Source organism: Drosophila persimilis, unplaced genomic scaffold (genome assembly GCF_003286085.1).
Source record: "Drosophila persimilis strain 14011-0111.01,24,50 unplaced genomic scaffold, DperRS2 tig00000431-arrow-pilon, whole genome shotgun sequence".
Taxonomy (NCBI): domain Eukaryota; kingdom Metazoa; phylum Arthropoda; class Insecta; order Diptera; family Drosophilidae; genus Drosophila; species Drosophila persimilis.
In genome coordinates, this window is record NW_020825312.1 from 2,963,007 (window position 1) to 2,980,746 (window position 17,740).

General features: G+C 50.9%; 1 protein-coding gene across 1 annotated transcript in view; it reads left to right on the forward strand.

Moving 5' to 3' along the window:
• Positions 1 to 17,740, forward strand: part of LOC6596077 (palmitoyltransferase app) — a 62,515-nt gene that overhangs the window by 42,752 nt on the left and 2,023 nt on the right. Inside the window, exons 3-10 of the mRNA XM_002021072.2 lie at positions 4,361 to 5,697; positions 8,968 to 9,128; positions 9,825 to 10,009; positions 11,207 to 11,318; positions 11,389 to 11,543; positions 11,607 to 11,728; positions 11,827 to 12,028; positions 12,369 to 12,549. Of these exons, the coding sequence (XP_002021108.2) occupies positions 5,507 to 5,697; positions 8,968 to 9,128; positions 9,825 to 10,009; positions 11,207 to 11,318; positions 11,389 to 11,543; positions 11,607 to 11,728; positions 11,827 to 12,028; positions 12,369 to 12,549 (1,309 nt within the window). The 5' untranslated portion in view covers positions 4,361 to 5,506. The remainder of the gene's footprint in view (positions 1 to 4,360; positions 5,698 to 8,967; positions 9,129 to 9,824; positions 10,010 to 11,206; positions 11,319 to 11,388; positions 11,544 to 11,606; positions 11,729 to 11,826; positions 12,029 to 12,368; positions 12,550 to 17,740) is intronic.

A 17,740-nucleotide genomic window follows, 5' to 3' on the forward strand; every position in this document is an offset into this window, starting at 1 on the left:
GGAAATGGAAAACTAAACAACAAAATGAAAGCACACACACACACACAGAGAGAGAGGGAGAGAGAGAGAGAGGAAGAGTACACAAAGCACCAGCGGATGGCAAATAGACAAACAAGAGATGGCATCTGCCAAATGGACAGGAATTTATAAATTAAAGCAAAACAATGGCCAAAGATTAACAACAGTTACTGCCACACACACACACACACACACACACACACACTCGAGCAGCGCATAAAACTCACATTTCAGCGACAATGGCGGCGGCCATACGGTTGTTCTGCAATAAAATGGCGGAGAATCGTGGGCCAAACGGCTGATGGCGACTCTGCCGGCGCTCTTTTGACGGCCACGCCTCCACGGAGAGCAAAAGCAAAGGCTAAAGCAAACACAAACAAGCGTCTCTCTCTGTGTGTGTGTGTGTCTGTGTGTGTGCGCGTCTCGCTTTGTTGCCATAACGGAAATGGACGCCATGTCGCTTGTTTGAGGAAATGTTCGTGTAGCTGTAACGCCAGTTGCAAAACGCTGCAAATATCTACAAATGTACACATGTCGGTGCCGTCCTCGCCTTCCCCTCCCCTTCCCCACCCCCTTCCGTCCACTTGCAACGGGCGGCTCCTCTTGGACGCCTCCTTGGGCTTTGTTGTTCCAAATACTCTATATGCTCTATTACTAATGGAATTTGAGAGGAATATCTGCTCATCTTGGTCGTTTTATGGGGAAAAGCACTCGAATTTTGGATTATTTATCGCGTGTTTCTTTTGGTAAATCAGGAGAGACCCTTGGGGTGGCCAGAATACCTATGGGAAAGGGTTTAGGGGATTGGTTTTACTTGGACTTAATGAAATATTACGCATGCTGTCACGCACCGAACCTAATCGCCCTTTACCTTTTTAATCTGTTCCCCTTTCCCCATTGTCATCCGATGAGTCCAAAGCTCAATTGTAGGCTCTCAATGGCTGAAAATGTGGCCACATCGACATCCATCCTCCTTCGGTGGAACACTGGACCAACACTTCCCATCGGCATTAACTAATACGCGGACGTCTGTGTGTGTGCGTGTGTGTGTGCGAGTACTTGTGGCACTCACTATTCATATGCAGGCCGTCACATTCATATGGACATAGACATTCACTCGGATGTGTGTGTGTGTGTGTGTGTCGGCTGCTGGTGCTGGGTTTTGTTTGTTTGTTTGTTTGTTTGCTGAATGTGGGGGGCGTGTTGCGTAAATGAATGATCCGAGTCGGGGCCAGGGCAGGAGAGCGGGAGAGCAGGACCCAGACTCGACTTGACTCAAGCCTGGCCACACGCCGCGCCGTGTGTGGCACGCATGGTTGCGGGTGCACTTGCCATGTGTCGAGTGAGTGTTTGCCGCCGACCCGCCTGAGTGCTGAGTGTACTCGCCATGCATGCGTATGAGTAACGAGAGGAGGTGGCTGGGGAGGGGGGAGTGGCAGTTCCACAACAGCCGTGCCAGCGGCAGCGGTTACGCGGCGGGTGTAGCAGCATCAAGAGCACTGCTGTTCAAGAGGTTGATGTATTACAAAATACACCTCACCCCCCGCACCTCCCCACCGGCCATCACCACCGCAGCAGCGCCTACAATTTACAATGCCAAGTGTCGGCTGCAGTCGGTCTCGCTCTCTCCCCCTCCCCCACCCGCTCCCCCTCTCTCTTGTGCGAGTGTGTGACGCAGAGAGAGCGTATGAAACTAATGTGTACATGAGAATATATTCACATACCCATTGGCTTATGCAGAGAAAAGGGGATATTGTGTTAGTGCCAGCCTCAACGACCAACGGCCATCGGAGAACCGCACTGGGGTACGATCGGGTCGGTTCGATCGCATGCTAAGCACAAAATTCAATTCAAGTCGACGCGGCGCTCAGCAAGAACGCAAACGCTCGAAGCGAAAAATTCCAGATCAAACATGTTCGAGCCGACCTGCCGCTATCGGGCTTGGGCTGGGGCTTGCGCTTGGGTTCGGACTCGGGCTCGGGCTTGGGCGCGGGTTCGGCCTCGGGCTCGGGCTTGGGCGCGGGTTCGGGCTTGCGCTCGGGTTCGGGCTTGCGCTTGGGCTTGGGTTCAGGCTCGGGTTGTGTGCAGTTTGTCGCCTGGCTTTGGCTTGCGATCTTACGAGCTTCGTGTATGAGAGTCAACAAATGCTAGACGACCGTCCAGGGAAGGGCAACTTCGGGTTTGGCTCACAGGCAAATTGATTGTGCGTGAAAGCAAATAACTGTAATGGAGTGGAGTGTGCGATGGCAGTGATAACCAAATGGATTTTATGGGCGGATCTAGTTGATACCCCAGATATGCATCTGCATGAATGGGAAGCACATAGAATATTTATAGAATATTACCTGCCCATCCACGGAGCGAGTTGTTTGCCAGAGGTGCCCTTTGCCCGATTGCAGGGTATTCCGTGGTTGGCAGGTGACTCTTTGCTGGTTTAATAATGCCAACATGTGCCCACGTGGCCCTGTGCTGTTGTCTTTCTTTTTATTATATTAATAAACATTTAATTGGCATATTCTATGGGGCATATGACGGGGGCTTTCCCCCCTTTTCACTCGTTCCGTTGCCTGTCCTTCAGCAGGCAGCCCATAGTGTCCCACCTCGGCCCCGCTACCCCCCCGATCTCTATTGAATTGCCGTAAGTGGCCATTTATTTACATATTTGCGTTGAGTGGCACACTTCAAAGTTGCCTCGTTTGTCGTTGCCGTTGCTGCTGCTGTTGTCGCTGCTTTATGGTTATTGTTTTGCCATAGACCCTGCTGCTGCTGCTGCTGGCAGTGGCAGTGCCACTTTTTTGTTTTTTGTTTTGATATTGTTACTGGGAACTTTGCGTCATTTCATGCAATTTACGAGTTTATTGAACAGCCAGAGACTGCCAGAAGGGGCCTCCTCCTCCTGCTCCTCCTCCATTCAGGAGTGTGTGTGTGTGTGTGTGTCTGTTGTGCCACTTTAATTGCCACTTCTCGGCGCATGTCATCAGCTGTTTGGAGTCGTTTGCTGCTGCTGTTAATGTTAATTGCTCAAAGCATTCCATGCCCATTCTAAATGCAGGCCAATAGTCCCTCGCATCCCAGTAGATCCCAGTATATTGAAGCAGTCATTGCCTCCTTGCCGCTATAATTGCAACACGATTTGCATAAACATTTGGCGGCAACGCCTCTCCACGGCCGCCTCTCCACAGCAGCCCGAAAGCGAAGTCCTTTAATGGGGCGGCATGTGGCTAATTAACGCAAATGGGAAAATGGATGGGGCTCCGTGTGTCCGTGTGTCCCTGTGTCCGTGTGTCCCTGTGTCCCGTGCCGTGCCTTGCCGTGCTGTTTGCTAGTTTGTTGCCATCCCACGCGTCTGTTTGCCCACGATAACAGCTTCGTTTTACGAGCACTCTCGCATCCACAGTGAATGCATTCCATGGCAGGATTACAGGATTGCAGGATTTGTAGGAGTGGGGGCGGGGGCGGTTTGCGGGGCATACAGTGCGTATGGTTAACTTGATTACCGCCAATTAGCTGGCGGAAGTCTCCCGAAAAGCTGCGAATTAGCGCATTTCAGTGGCGAATAATCTTTTAGTCGGTTTATAGCACGGCCTGAATTATGGACTCTCTCGTCTAAGCCCCTGGATGCTGGCATTTGCCTAATTTATGCATTGCCTAATGGATCTGTGCGATGAGAAATGCATGAATCATAAGTGGGCCAGGCACGGGAAAGGCTTAGAGCCGTCTCTGGCAGTGTAGAAAAGACGGAAGGAAGGCGGAAGGGAGTATCCCTAATATTGAGACAAAACACCTAGGAATGGGGAAAACCAGGGTAATCTTTGCCTAAACTGCCTAAAAAGTACTCCCGATTATACTTTTACCACGCTGTGACTTGTTTTGAAATCTTTGCCCCCATTTGTTGCCGAGTTTCTGGGCAAACTACCATTCAATGAGTTTAAACTCTATTTTACATCCATCAATATATCATAACATACGATTATAGTCAAAGTATAAGTGGGTATATTACAAAAGTCTCTGATCTCTAGCCCATGGAGGGTGTCTCCAGCGAACCCCCAGTGGCCGGTCTTTTCTCCATCCGGCAGTTCCGCAATCGAGAAGAAAATTCGACAATAACGACGGGCTTGGCATTAAGAAATCCTTAGAAAATAACTTTCTTCTTTCTCTCGTGGAGCGTTTTCCGTTACTGATTCTGATTGTTCCGTTCTGGAAGTTTGTGAAGCCCTTTCTTGGGTGCCACCCGCACAAAAGTTCTTAATCAAAATAACTTAATGATTATATTTGCTTGCAATTGCTCATTCCTTTCTACTTTCTACTTTCTACAACTTTCTCTCTCTCTCTCTCGTTGCAGGACCCACTCCACTCCACTGCACGCCAAACCAATCCGACGGCCAACGCCAACGCCAACGCCAATTTTAACTACTGTTCGGGGCGCCACCAGCGACTAGCGAAGGATAATTGAATCATAAAGGAATCGGGAGAGCCGGGGCGCCAAAAAAGCGGAGAGGAGCTGCCCGAAAGTGTGCGTGCCCCGAAAGTTCGGCAGCGGGAAATGCCAACAAAGCCGAGCAAATAATTGCTGTACCCAGATCGAGCACGGGCCAACATTACGTACACGGACGGAGAGTGGCAAGCGGAGACTGGCAAGCGGAGAGCGGCAAGCGGAGAGCGAAGGGAGAGAAGCTTGCACAGAGGCCGGCTGCAGGGAAATGAGTGGCGTCCTGCTTTAATTAAAGCCGAGCGCGGAGGAGTGCGCGGGACGTGCACGGTGCACGGAGCACGGAGCACACGGAACACACGGAGTGGAGGCAATTGAAACGCAATGTGGCTGATGCCGTGGACCGTGGACAACGCAACAAAGTGGACGAAATTGCTTTTGGAAGAGCGCGAACGCTTGCAGAACCGCAGACAGGCAGCCGATACAGCGATAGAGCGATAGAGAGAGAGCTAGACATTAATTCTGATTAAAATTTATATATTTTTTGCCGAGACCCCGAGCAACCCGTACAACGAGCCCCCCATACAAGCCCCGACCAACGACTGAGCAACAAAAACAAGCAGAAACCAAAAGGAGGAAAGCAGGAAAGCAGGAAGCAAGCTTAAAGTTTTGCATTCCTGTTGCAGGCATCTTGTGGCAGGGAATTCGGTTTTTGCATGCCGCAAGCGTTGCAGCAGCAGCAGCCACACATGAACACGCCGCTCTGACGAGAGCCAGCAAGGAGGACGACAAACAGCATAATTTCGTCAACTGCAGCCAAGCGGTCGTCTGTCAGCAGCAGTGGCAGTGGCATCCACATCCACATCCACAACAGCTGCAAAACATAGCCCACCACCACCTTCATCGGAGGCCCCACATCACCACCAGGAAGAGGAGGAGCAGCAAAGGCATTGTCACATCCAGCATTCAGCATTCTTTGTCATATCCCCCATTCAGGAGAAGCCCAGCACGGGAGCAGCAGCGTAGGAGGAGGCAGAGACCACCCCAAAGCCCGCACCAATGAATCTGCTCTGCTGCTGCTGTTGCAGTAACATGGCACCCAACCAGCGCGTCACACGCAAATGGGAACTGTTTGCCGGACGCAATAAATTCTACTGCGATGGATTGCTAATGTCCGCACCGCACACGGGCGTCTTCTACTTGACGTGCATCCTGATAACCGGCACCAGTGCGCTCTTCTTTGCGTTCGAGTGAGTATTCCACGACCAACGATTCGATGGTTTGCCATTTGTCCACGTCCAGGTCCTGCCCCCTGCGGCCTCTTCTGTCTGTCTGTCTGTCTCTCTGTCATTCCGTTTCGTGGCACGAGTAGTTGCATTGTTTGCAAAATGTATACGTTGCTAATTAAGCATTGCGACCAGCACACAACCCGCCCCCGTAACCCTTCCTGCCGCCACCGAGCCCCGGATCATGCTTGATTTCCAATTACGCCCACATTAATGGTCTCTGACTTTGGACTCTTGGACTCTAGCTGTGGCTCTGGCTGTGGCTGTGGCTGCTCTCTCTCGTCGTATCCAATGGCATGTAATTATTGCTGTGCAACGTGGCGTATGCGTTATGCTTGGCCTGGCAAAGGACGATGTCAGCATTCCTCCTACTGCCACTGCTGGATACTTTTTCAGTCTTTCTCTCGCTGTTTCCGTCTACGGAGCATCTGTTGAATTACGGGCTTCGTCAAGGACCGCCGAGGGCCACAAATAGTTTCAGCTTTTGATTTGTCAATCTGCCTCCTGGTTTGGTGGCATTCAAATGTGTTGCCCACAGAAGTGTGTCCTCCTCTCCACGGAGAGCAGCAGCTTGGATTTCTGCTTTCATTTGAGCTTCAGTCATGCGGCCCACATTTCTTGGGCTCTGTCCTGGCATTTGATGTGTAAATTACTTCGATTGAATTGTGCCACAGGATCTCCGTTTGGGTTTGGTTTTTTCCGCAAATTCGAGGCAGGAATTGAAATTTGTTTGAGTTTTGATAGCAGCATTCACGTGAATCTTTGAGGATATTTCCAGCAGCGTCTCCAGCGTCTTCCTCTGCTGCTGGAGGTGCGATTCCTGTGAGGCACTGAGGCCTCAATGGCTCTCTCTTTAAAAAGGGATCTCTATGGCCACAGGGGTCCACGAAAATCTCTTATCGATGACACGATTGGTTGAACGGTAGTCGAACGATAGGCAAAAATAATCGGATATGCGACACAGACAGCAGCCAATCGAATCCCCAGGACAGAGGAGTCACCCTGGGATTAGCTTAAACTAAAGTTGGGGCAAGGTGCTTCTGCTGCCGCTGCCGCACGTGGCTCCCATAATCATACATAATAATAATGCCCGATCTACGGGTTTGTACAGAATAAATATACGGCGATTACGTGCGAGAGGCGTGTGGGGCACGTGTCGGGGGGGTTACGCCCACAAACGTTTAGCTGCGATTCAATTTAGTTGCAATGTTGCAGTGTCCGGGTGCGTTTCCGGGTTTTTGGCCAAATAACGCATACGTCACGTAGTACAAATAGCAATAGAAAAGGATGTTAAAGCGGCTGCATGCTGCACGGTGCACGGTGCACGGTGCACTGCCGACAGCGCGATTAGACCAAATTATGCTCAACATTTTCTGCACGAAATCATCTCCGAGCACTGAAAGGAGGCGCCGCATGTGAGGGGCGCGCGGGAGGCGTGGGTGTGCGGCTGCACCGCAAAGAAAGAGATTGGAATCCCCCGGCCTAGAACCGTCTCTCCTCCCTACCTCCCTCCCTCCCTGCAATCCAAAATTTATTCGCTGCTGAAAAGCTGCCCCCGCACCATGCCGCACCGCGATTTTATTTCCATTGCTTGCTTTGCATTAGCGCACAGTCGAGTGGAAGCGGAGGCAAGCAGCCCAGGAACCGGCAACTGGATGGAGCATGGATGGGCATTACAATATCTGCAATGCCTTTGAGTGCTCGCATAGTTATTCCTGCAGATATTCCCGCGAATCCACATAACATATTCGCCCCCACATCCGCAGTAGTGGCAGCATCTCGTCCTCGTCCTCGTCCCCATCCTCGTGGACCTGCAGACTCTGGCAGCCCGGGGATGTGGGCAAACTGAAATTGTGTTTCGCCCGACGCGCTCGCAATGCAAATCGCTAAAAGGTAGCACAATGCAATCGTGCCTCCTGCCTCCTACCGTGCCTGCCACCCATACCCCTCTTTAGGGCATTGTCAGCGATTTGCCAGCTGAATGCGAGGAAACCATTTTCTGAATGCATTCCCATTTAGGCGAGCTTTGTGGCAGGGGGAATTGCGTTGTCATGACAAATGTATTTAACTATTTTCGGATGGTTCTACTGTCGCTCTGTCTCCGGACTGCATTGAGTGAGTGTCCCCGAAATGATGCCACTGGCCCGTCCCCAGCCCCAGCCCCATTCCCATCCCCATCCCCGTCCCCACCGATGCCGATTACATTCGGAGCGTAGCTCTGGGACTTGTCACACATAATTGTCACTGTGCTGTCCGGGCGAGGGGGGGGAGCGGGGACACGAGTGAAAGCGGCGACTTTTGCTATTCGCAAATCGTTGGCACGCACTGGGTATTAGGGAACAATACGATGCGTGGGGCAGGGCGAGCTTCCTCGGGGAGACACGTGCCCCTCTCGGCCCCCTATTTCGGCACATATTTGCACGGGCTACGGGATTTGGGGCATTGCCAAAACACCGGGGACTTTTTCTATGCATCTCTGAGCACTGCTCTGCCCTTTGGGGCAGTCTCTTCATTCAGTCGGGACCCAGGAGCCGAGCCTGGGGAGGCAATTCAATGGACATCCTTAATTCAATTTGTTCTTAATTTCTTTCGAATCCTTGCTGGGATGTAAGCCATTCGGCTTTTCAGCCTTTAAATGTTTGCTTCCGAGTGGTTTCCTTTGGATACAAATACGAACGGTAGCGAAATAGGATGTATGTACGGGCAGGCCTAAGCCAAACCCGTGACGAGGCAGTTCAAGGGTTAGATCGAGTCAGGATGATGCTCGTGCCCGTAGCACGAAGCCTCGAAGGTTAGCGAAGACTGTGACAACTAAGCCCCAATGAGGGCCAGAGATCGAGAGAGCTAGAGCGCGAGAGGGACTTGGACCATGACCAACCATATACAAGTTGGTCCACTCCCGCAGCGCGCTTTTTTTTCGGGTCTTATTTTGTGCAATACCACAGCAAACTTCGTTCTTCTCTGTCTCTCTCGTCAAACAAGACGTCAAAGCGGACTCTGAAGTGCGGAGCGTGGAATAAGACCCGAAAGAGAGCCAGCGGACCGCCGTGTATAGTTCCGTCAGGGCTTGGACGCAGTGTTGCAGCATCTGTGAGCATGTTTCGGTAGAGAACCACTTGATTCCAGATTTAATAGCTAATATCGGACGGGAACCGATGTTTATTTGCCGACCGAGTCCTCATTGCCTAATCATGAGCACGATCTGTATGTAACCGTTCTTTTGTTTCGTTGCAGCTGCCCGTTCCTGGCGGAGCGCATCAACCCAGTCATTCCCATTGTGGGCGCCGTCCTCTACTTCTTCACGATGAGCTCCCTGCTGCGCACAACCTTCACGGACCCGGGCGTCATACCGCGTGCCTCCAACGACGAGGCGGCCTATATTGAAAAGCAAATTGGTACGTACTGCTCCCGCAGTGGCGGGCCCTGCCACAGTCCGTCCGAAAGGAAATGTGGCCAAGGTCGTCGGCTGTGCCTGTTGCCGTTGCCTGAATACCGCGGCCAGAATCCTGGCCATGTCCCCTCAGCCCAAAAGCCCCGCGCCCCAACCAGCACACAGTCGCAGTCGCAGTCATCACATATATGCAGTATATATATATTTGTTTTCACTTCATTAAGTTTGTGTGTGCTGGGTGGAGGGTGCTGGGGGCTGGGCGGGGGCATGGGTGAAATGTTTGAGGAGTGGCCTGCGAATCTGCGTGTGTGTGTGTGTGTGTTTGTTTGTGTGTTCTGTGCGGCAAGGGGGCACATGAAAAGTAATGAGCGTGCCACGACATAGAATGGAGGAAAAATAAAGTCCACATGAAAATCATCATCAAAGCGAGCGCTGGCGCTGTCGCTGTCGCTGGCGCTGCGTTTCCCCCCTGCACTAATGAGTCGCTGTTGTTGTTGCCTTTATATAAAATATTTAAAATGAGAAAACTTTTGCTCTCTCTCTCTCCCCTCCTCCCTTTCTCTCCTCCTTTCTTGCATGTCAACAACACGCTGCTGCGCGCGGTCCTCCGGCTGTCGATGCTGATGCTGCACTTCCGCTACGCCATTGCACGTCCCTGCCGCACATCCGGTTCCGGTTCGGGCTGCTCTGCTCGCTACAGAGGTGCCAAACTCGCTGAACAGCCCCACGTACCGCCCGCCGCCGCGCACCAAGGAGGTGCTCGTCAAGGGCCAGACGGTCAAGCTGAAGTACTGCTTCACCTGCAAGATCTTCCGGCCACCGCGGGCCTCCCACTGCAGCCTGTGCGACAACTGTGTGGACCGCTTCGATCACCACTGTCCCTGGGTAAGTCAAGGACCTCGTTAGCCCCCCTAGCCCGTAGCCTGGCTTTTAATCACGGGCCGGCAGTGTCCCCAGTGCCCCGACTGCCTGACATTGAGCCTGGGCCCTCGCCTAATGCGGGGCTGCTGTGCGCATTCATTGGACGCGCAAATGTGGGACACAAAAACAGCCAATGCCTCCACCCTGCCTCCTCTGTCCGCCCACAGAGCACTGTGCCACTGCGGGTCTGACTTTAACCCAATTCCACAGCGCCAACCGCTGAGGTTGCTAATATTTTAGCAAAAATAATTTCAGCAGAGCGCGCGCGTCACGTCTCTCGCCCTTTCCATCTCTCGGATAAAAAGCGCACCCGGCCACAGGGCCCCTCCGCCCCGTAGTTTTTGTCGCAGGCAGAGCAAAGCGGATACCCGCAAGCGCCTCAATGATGCAACAAGATGTGGCTGGGCGCGGACCAAGCAAACAGACCACAATCTCGCACAGCCACCACAGCCCAAGTAGCCGCACAGCACACTCGTATTTGTGGAGCTGTTTGCATGGCTGGCAGATGTGTGCCCGTGTGGGGCACGCAGATACCCTAAACGGAGTGGCAGCCATGGGATTTCCACTACATTCAGCGGAATTGCGGGTAGATTCGTCGCTCAGTCCTCGAGCGAGCTTTGAGCCATGTTTACGATAATTTAGCGAACACTTGGCGATTTGTATCGTTTCCCAGTCCTTGTACGATAGTTTACTGTCGTTTTCTGCACAGATCTGAACATAAGGATGGATAGAAGGGTGTGCAGATCTCCGACCAGCGCGAAACAGGGTCCGTGCCGTCCTTTTTCCGCACCCCTTTCTCATTTGCCGGCTGAGGCGTGCTTCAAACCCCCCAGAGGAGGACCCTATCATACCGCAGTGGCTGCTGATGCTGCCAGCTTGAAGGTCGACTACTGCCTTTTGGGGCTTTGGCAGAAGGCGTTTTTGGGCGGCTCAAAGCGGGCGTTGGAGGGGGCTGTGGGGGCTGTGGGGGCTGTGGGGGCGCCTCCTGAAATGAAGGCATTTCTCTGGCGCTGGCAACAAATTACGAAATGCTGCGGCGCGCAGCTCTCGTGAAAATGCAATTAACCTTATTATGCCAAGGGTCTTCATTCTGTTTGTACTTTCGGTCTTAATGTCTCTCTCCCCCCCCCCTCTCTACCCCCTCTCTGCCCCTCGTTGCAGGTGGGAAACTGCGTGGGAAAGCGGAACTATCGGTTCTTTTATTTGTTTCTAGTCTCATTGGCATTTTTAGCTGTATTTATATTCTCGTGCTCTGTGACGCATTTAGTTTTATGTGAGTATAGAGTGCAAAGTGCTCCACAGATCGAAAAAGAGTAACCATTCTCCTCCCAACCCCCCAACAGTGATGAAAACCGAGCAAGAGGTCTTCGAAGTAATAAAGAAGGCGCCCTTCACTGTGATTGTTGTGTTCATTTGCTTCTTTTCGATATGGTCCGTCATCGGACTGGCCGGATTCCACACCTATCTGACGACGAGCGACCAGACGACCAATGAGGATGTGAGTATGCCCTGAGGCCGTCAGGGATGTTCTCCAGCACCGCTAAGCAATCTCTTCCCGCAGCTCAAGGGATCCTTCTCATCGAAGGGCGGGCCGCGCACCCAGAACCCCTACTCGCGGGGCAACATCTGCCTCAATTGTTGCCACATCCTATGCGGACCCATGACGCCCTCGATGATTGACAGGTGAGTACCGCATGGCACATGCCACAAGCCACATGCCACACACACACCCGGAGAGAGAGACAGTCGTTTTGCAATCCCCACTAATCGTTTTTCGACAGGCGCGGCTTTGCCACCGACGAGTACATCCAGCAGATGCAGCATCAGTCCAGTCCCCGGCACGCCCTCAGCGATGTGCTGAGCGCCTCCCATATGGTCACCACCGCGCAGCCCATGCTGGGCGGCCCGGGCGGCGGCATTGGGGGGGCGGGCGGCGGCATCAGCATAGGGGGGGCGGAGCTGAAGCCCCGCTTCTACGACGAGGTAAGCGACCGAATCAATCCACTCCACTCCGATCCGAACCGAGCACCCTCTCACCGAACAATATCTAAATGTCTGGGCACTCTGCTTGCTTCAAAAACCTTATTAAATCTCTCGTACCGATGATCTTTGTGCACAACATTTTGACGATCTGATCTGTATTTTTCTACTCCTTTTTTTTTTTGTGTTCCATGCAATGTTTCTTTTTGGTAACAACAACAACAACAACTACCACCACCACCACCACAACCACAACCACCACCAAAACTACAACAACATCAATCAAATCACACTGAAACAACAACAACAACAACTACCACCACTGACCACCAACCAAATCCAGTCGAATCCCTCCTCCTCAACAATGGACGGATCAGGGGCCGCCGCATCAGCCGCCCTCAACGGCCACGGCCTCGGCCATGGACATGGACACGGACATGGCCATGGCCATGGCAATGGCAACGGGAACGGCAACGGGAACGGCTTCGAACACCCGCCACCCAGCTACGACCTGGTCCAGAACGGTAAGTCCCGCAAGCAGCAGCACCAGAGGTGCTCACTGCAAACACTGCTGCCCGCCAGCGCCCAGCACCAGTTCAAAGCCAACAAGCACAAACAACTCAAACACCACCCACAACAACCAAAACCACATCAGCTGCAGCTGCACCACCACCACCACCAGCAGCAGCAGCAGCAGCTACAGCTACAACAGCAGCAGCTACAGAAGCAACAACTGGTGGCCGCCGAGCTGCAGATGCAGCAGGAGGCACTCGCCCGCTCGCACTCGAACCTCCACTCGCCCTCGCTGGTGCGCTCGCCGGCCACTTCATCCTCGTACCGGCTGAACCTGAGGCGCTCGCTGCACCTGCCGCTGACGCCGTCGTACGACGATGTGCGCAACTCGCCGCTGCCGCTGCTGCACCACCATGTGCACGCCCAGCAGACGACGGCCATTGGGAGCGTGTCGGTGGCCACGGCCATGGCTGAGGCAGCGGCGGTGGCAGCGGCAGCGGCAGCCACTGGGTCGGCAGGCGGTGGCGGGGGCGGGGGCGCTGGCGCTGGCGGTGGCGGTGGCTCGTCGTCCTCGACGACGGCCCCCACCTCAGGCTCTGCCTCGGCCTCCCTGGCCCCGGTGCCGCCGCCACTGGCCCCGCGACGCCCGTCGACGCTGCAGCTGCAGCTGCAGGGCAGTGCAGCGGTATCAGGCAGCAGCACCACGCTGACGACCATACACACGTCGGCGCCACAGCCGCCGGCGCCCAGCGACTTCAAGTACTACTCCCCGCAACGCCACACCGACAACACCTCCAAGTTCAACTTCCCGTTCGGGAAATCGGCGCGCGGGATGCGCCGCCAGTCGACGCAGTCGGTGGACTCGCAGAAGGTGAACATCGCCGGATACCAGCCGCTGCCGATGCGGTCGCGCTACAAGCACCAGGAGGTGATGTTCGAGCTGAAGTCGCCGACCAACCGGCTGACCATTCGAGAGTGCGACTTTGGCGGTGGCGGTGAACCCTGCGACGACGATCAGTCGATCAAGGACAGCCAGATCTTCCGTGTTAGTAAACGAAATCTTTATATGAATCACCGGTCGCCGTGGAAGGAACGCGACCGCTACTCGAACCTCTACGAGTACTCGTTCAACATAGATCTCAACTCGATTATCGAGGATGCCGCGGGCAGCGACTCGTCATAGTACGCAGCTCGCTCCCCCGCTGTTGTCGTTGTCCACCTGCCCCGTGCGGTGCTCGAAGTCGCCCAGGACTTCATTAATTGGTTGTTAGGCGCTGTACATAAGGCAGGCCCCAGTACCAGGACCAGGACCAGAACCAGAAACAGAACCAGACGCAGGCCCAGGCCCAGGCCTAGGCTCTTGGCCCGCTTCCTGCTGCTTCCAGGCCTCTGCTAGAGAAAGCCCAGTTTTGTTCTGGCTGTGCAGGCTTCTTTTTTTGGCCTCCTTTGGCGTTCTTTGATGAGAGAAGACTTTAGGGACTTTCGAAGAGTCTGAATGGGGCATAACACATTTGGCTTCCATTCTCTGACGCGCTTAGAAGCTAGCAGGAGAGTAAAGTCTTCAGTTTGCAGCCCCGAAATCCTGCTCTTGAGTTTCCCCCTCCCCGTTGTATGCGTAGATATAGAAGTATGTAAATTGCTAAATTGTATTTTATGATTTTGTCCATGTCCGACCTCCGACCTCCGACCTCTGTATCCGGTATCCGCTATCCGCTATCCGCATTCCGCTGTAGAGCCCCCAGCCCCGATCCTGAATGAAATGAAAAGTTGGTTCATAGAAACTTTTACGTTTATGTAGCACCTGTTTCCCTGGCTAATCACGCCGGTGCTCCTCTGCACGCGGTGCAAGGGCCCACCGGCGCCAGGGGCCAGGAGGGAGTCTCCCCGCCCCCCATGTATGTATATCCACCCTGGTCTACGTCCCATCGCCGCCACCTCCAATAGTGATGCCACCAACCAACCAACCAACATCCCTACCAAGCATGTTCAACTTAAACTTTGTTCGCTTGAAAGAAGATTAAGTTTTTGGATTTTTGATTTGAGTTTTGTGTTTTGTTCTCGGAATCATGCTGGATTCCTGGCCAAAGGGCCACGCCACCAAACGATCGCAGTCACTTGGACTTTCGTTGAAGTTTTGAATAATTTTGAAGGTTTCAACCGAACGAGAAGATCTAGAAGAAAGACACCACAGAGCGGAAGAACATACAACATACGAACATACGATACACTGAAAACACTTAAACGCAATTGGAGAATAGAAATTAAATGCAAGAGTTAGCAAAAATCTTAATGAGCCAAAATAACTGCCATTTATCGAAGCAACATTTTGTTAGAACTTTGTTCATTTTTACAATGAAAGTTAAGCGTAAACTAACGTATGGAATTCAATAAGAATTTGATATATGTACTATGACGATGTATCGGTTTTAAGGGAGTCATTTTTAACTACTAGTCGAATACAGAGAATACTGAAAATACAGAATACAGAAACCAAATACAACCAAAATTGTTGCTAACGAGTCGAATCGAATGGAATATCAAATATTGAAATACTCGTACTTAAACGTTGAATACTCGTATCGGGGAAGGGAGCATTAGCATTAGCATTGCCAAGTGACTGCAGCAAATAATTAGCAATAGAGATAATATGGAGATGGAGATGGGAGTGTGTTGAAATCGAACATGAAATTGAAACGAAATATGTATCTATTTATACCTAGTTGTAATAGTAATTGACATTTGTTGGGGGCAGAAACGGGGACAGGCCGCACGCTCTGCGGTTGTCCCGGAAGTCACTGTTGCTGGGTTCACGAACGGAGCGAACTGGGTTCACGAACGGAGCGAACGGGCGCGAACAAACGCGAACGAACGCCTCAGCTTTAAATCTTGAGCATTAACAATATTATGAGTTCCTTTTATAATTAATTGCAAGCATAGTACGACGCATTAGCGAGGTAATTGAAGTTATAGATAGTTATATATACACATGCATATACAGACAGATACATATATATACAGTATATATATATATATTTCATGCCGAATCGGAGCATGAAGCGAGTGTTAAACGATGCAAAAGTAGATTTATATACCTATATATACATATATATAATATACATTATGTATGGTTAAATGTTGGGCAATAAAACTGATCGATCTGAATGAAATGTTGGCGGATCGAGTGAACAGATACCGCACACACAACTAAAGTATAAGTACGGATCCGAGTAGATGAGGCCTTACGCTCTTCTGCTTACGTTCCTGAACGTTCCAGCGAGTACGCGGAACCTCGACCGATCCACAGACACGATCCACAGATCCACACGCACACAGACACACACACACAGACGAAGGGAGCGTTTCTTTGCAGCAGTTCGTTCTTCTTGAGTTTTAGTTCGCGTCTCTCTATCGTCGTCTCGCTGTTTCGCTGACTCGCTATCCATACCATTTCGTTCCCCTTCCGTTCCGTTCCGTTCCGTTCGTTAAGTTTCTTAGTTTTGATTTGAATGGCAAAGCGCGCACTCGTCCATCCACAGCCTTTAGCCTCTCGTTATATACTCGTACCATGAACTGAATTCAACCTACCAGCCTACCAGCCTACCAACCCACAAACCTACCAACATACCAACCTACCAATGTTTTCTCCTGATTTATCGCACACTAATGTCAAACTCTTTCTATATCTTTCAACTTGACTGTGGAAATACAACCAATACAAATTGGTTGCTTGTTGTTGAACAATTTTACAAAAAACTAACGATCTAATAACGATATATAACCAAAAACAAATACCAAATACCAAATACTGCAATTGAGCGAAAGTTGTCGAGGGCCGCTTAAGACTAGAGTAAAAAATGCATTTTAAGCCTTAATTGGGTGAGTTCTCTCCTAAAGCAAAGTACAATATTTCTAAAGAACAAAAAACAAAAGCATTTTATTGTTGTATTGTATGTACAAATATCCGAAATTACAATTAATAACGCTTTAGACATTCATTTTGGAATTAGCTACACCGCATATACCCCCATATCCATACTATATTTGAGTTGATTTACCCCACGACCCCCTGCTTATCTTATACGTATCCAGTGGCCAGTGCAAATACTAGCTAAAGTATACTCCATACTCGCTTCTACACATCCCACATGCCAATACATACATACATACATATATTCTCATGTTGAGTTGAAACCATCAAACGCATACTTTTGACAGACGGAAGGCAACACCACCATCCATCCATCCATCCATCCATCCGTACACACAGACCCTGAGACCCTCAGACACGTGGAACACACAAACAAAAACACATACAACACACAAGCCAAAAAGTTGGAGTTAAACACAGTATTTAGAACAGTATTTTATTGGCCACCTCGTAAGCGACACATCAGTTCTACTGTAAAATCCACTACCCACTAAATGTATTCACGACATTTTGCAAGCATGCTTTAAATTGTTCCAATTGGCACCGAATTAACCATTGAATCCGAGTAATTAGCGCATATTTCACGTTTATGCTTTGCGACATTTAACAGTGTTCCGTTGTTTATTGGTTAAGGGCTTATCAATCGATATACAGACATGCATACACACTCGTACACACACACACACACACATACATATGTATTTCCAACCAAGTTGATTATCCCTGCCCCGCCGCATTCCTGCCTTCCGGCGACGCCTCCGAATGGAAAGGAATGGAATGGGGACTGGGATTGGGCCTGGACATGGACACATGCCCGCCCATTCAATTACACATGTACTATATGTTAATTTGAACAGACAAACCGTTTTAATTGAATTACGAATTACGATTTTAATTGCCGCCTTTTCAGCATTTATGATTATTTGCATTTTTAGAGAGTTTTGTTTTTCCCACAGCCAAAAACCACAATACAACACAACACAAAAATAAAAGAAAAAACCACTCCACCAAAACCAATCAAAAGCAAACCAAAACCAAAACAAAACCAACCCAAAACCAACCCAATACCAACCCAAAACCAACCCAAAACCAACCCAAAACCAAACCAAACCAAAACCCAAATCCAAACCCAACCATCAACGCCACACAAATAAAAGACACACAAAAACCACTAGCAAAAAGTGCTCAAAATTGAAATTCGAATTTTAAATTAGTTGGCAAATTTGTTGTAATGAGCATTTGAATAATTTACATGCATTGATTATACGATCTAA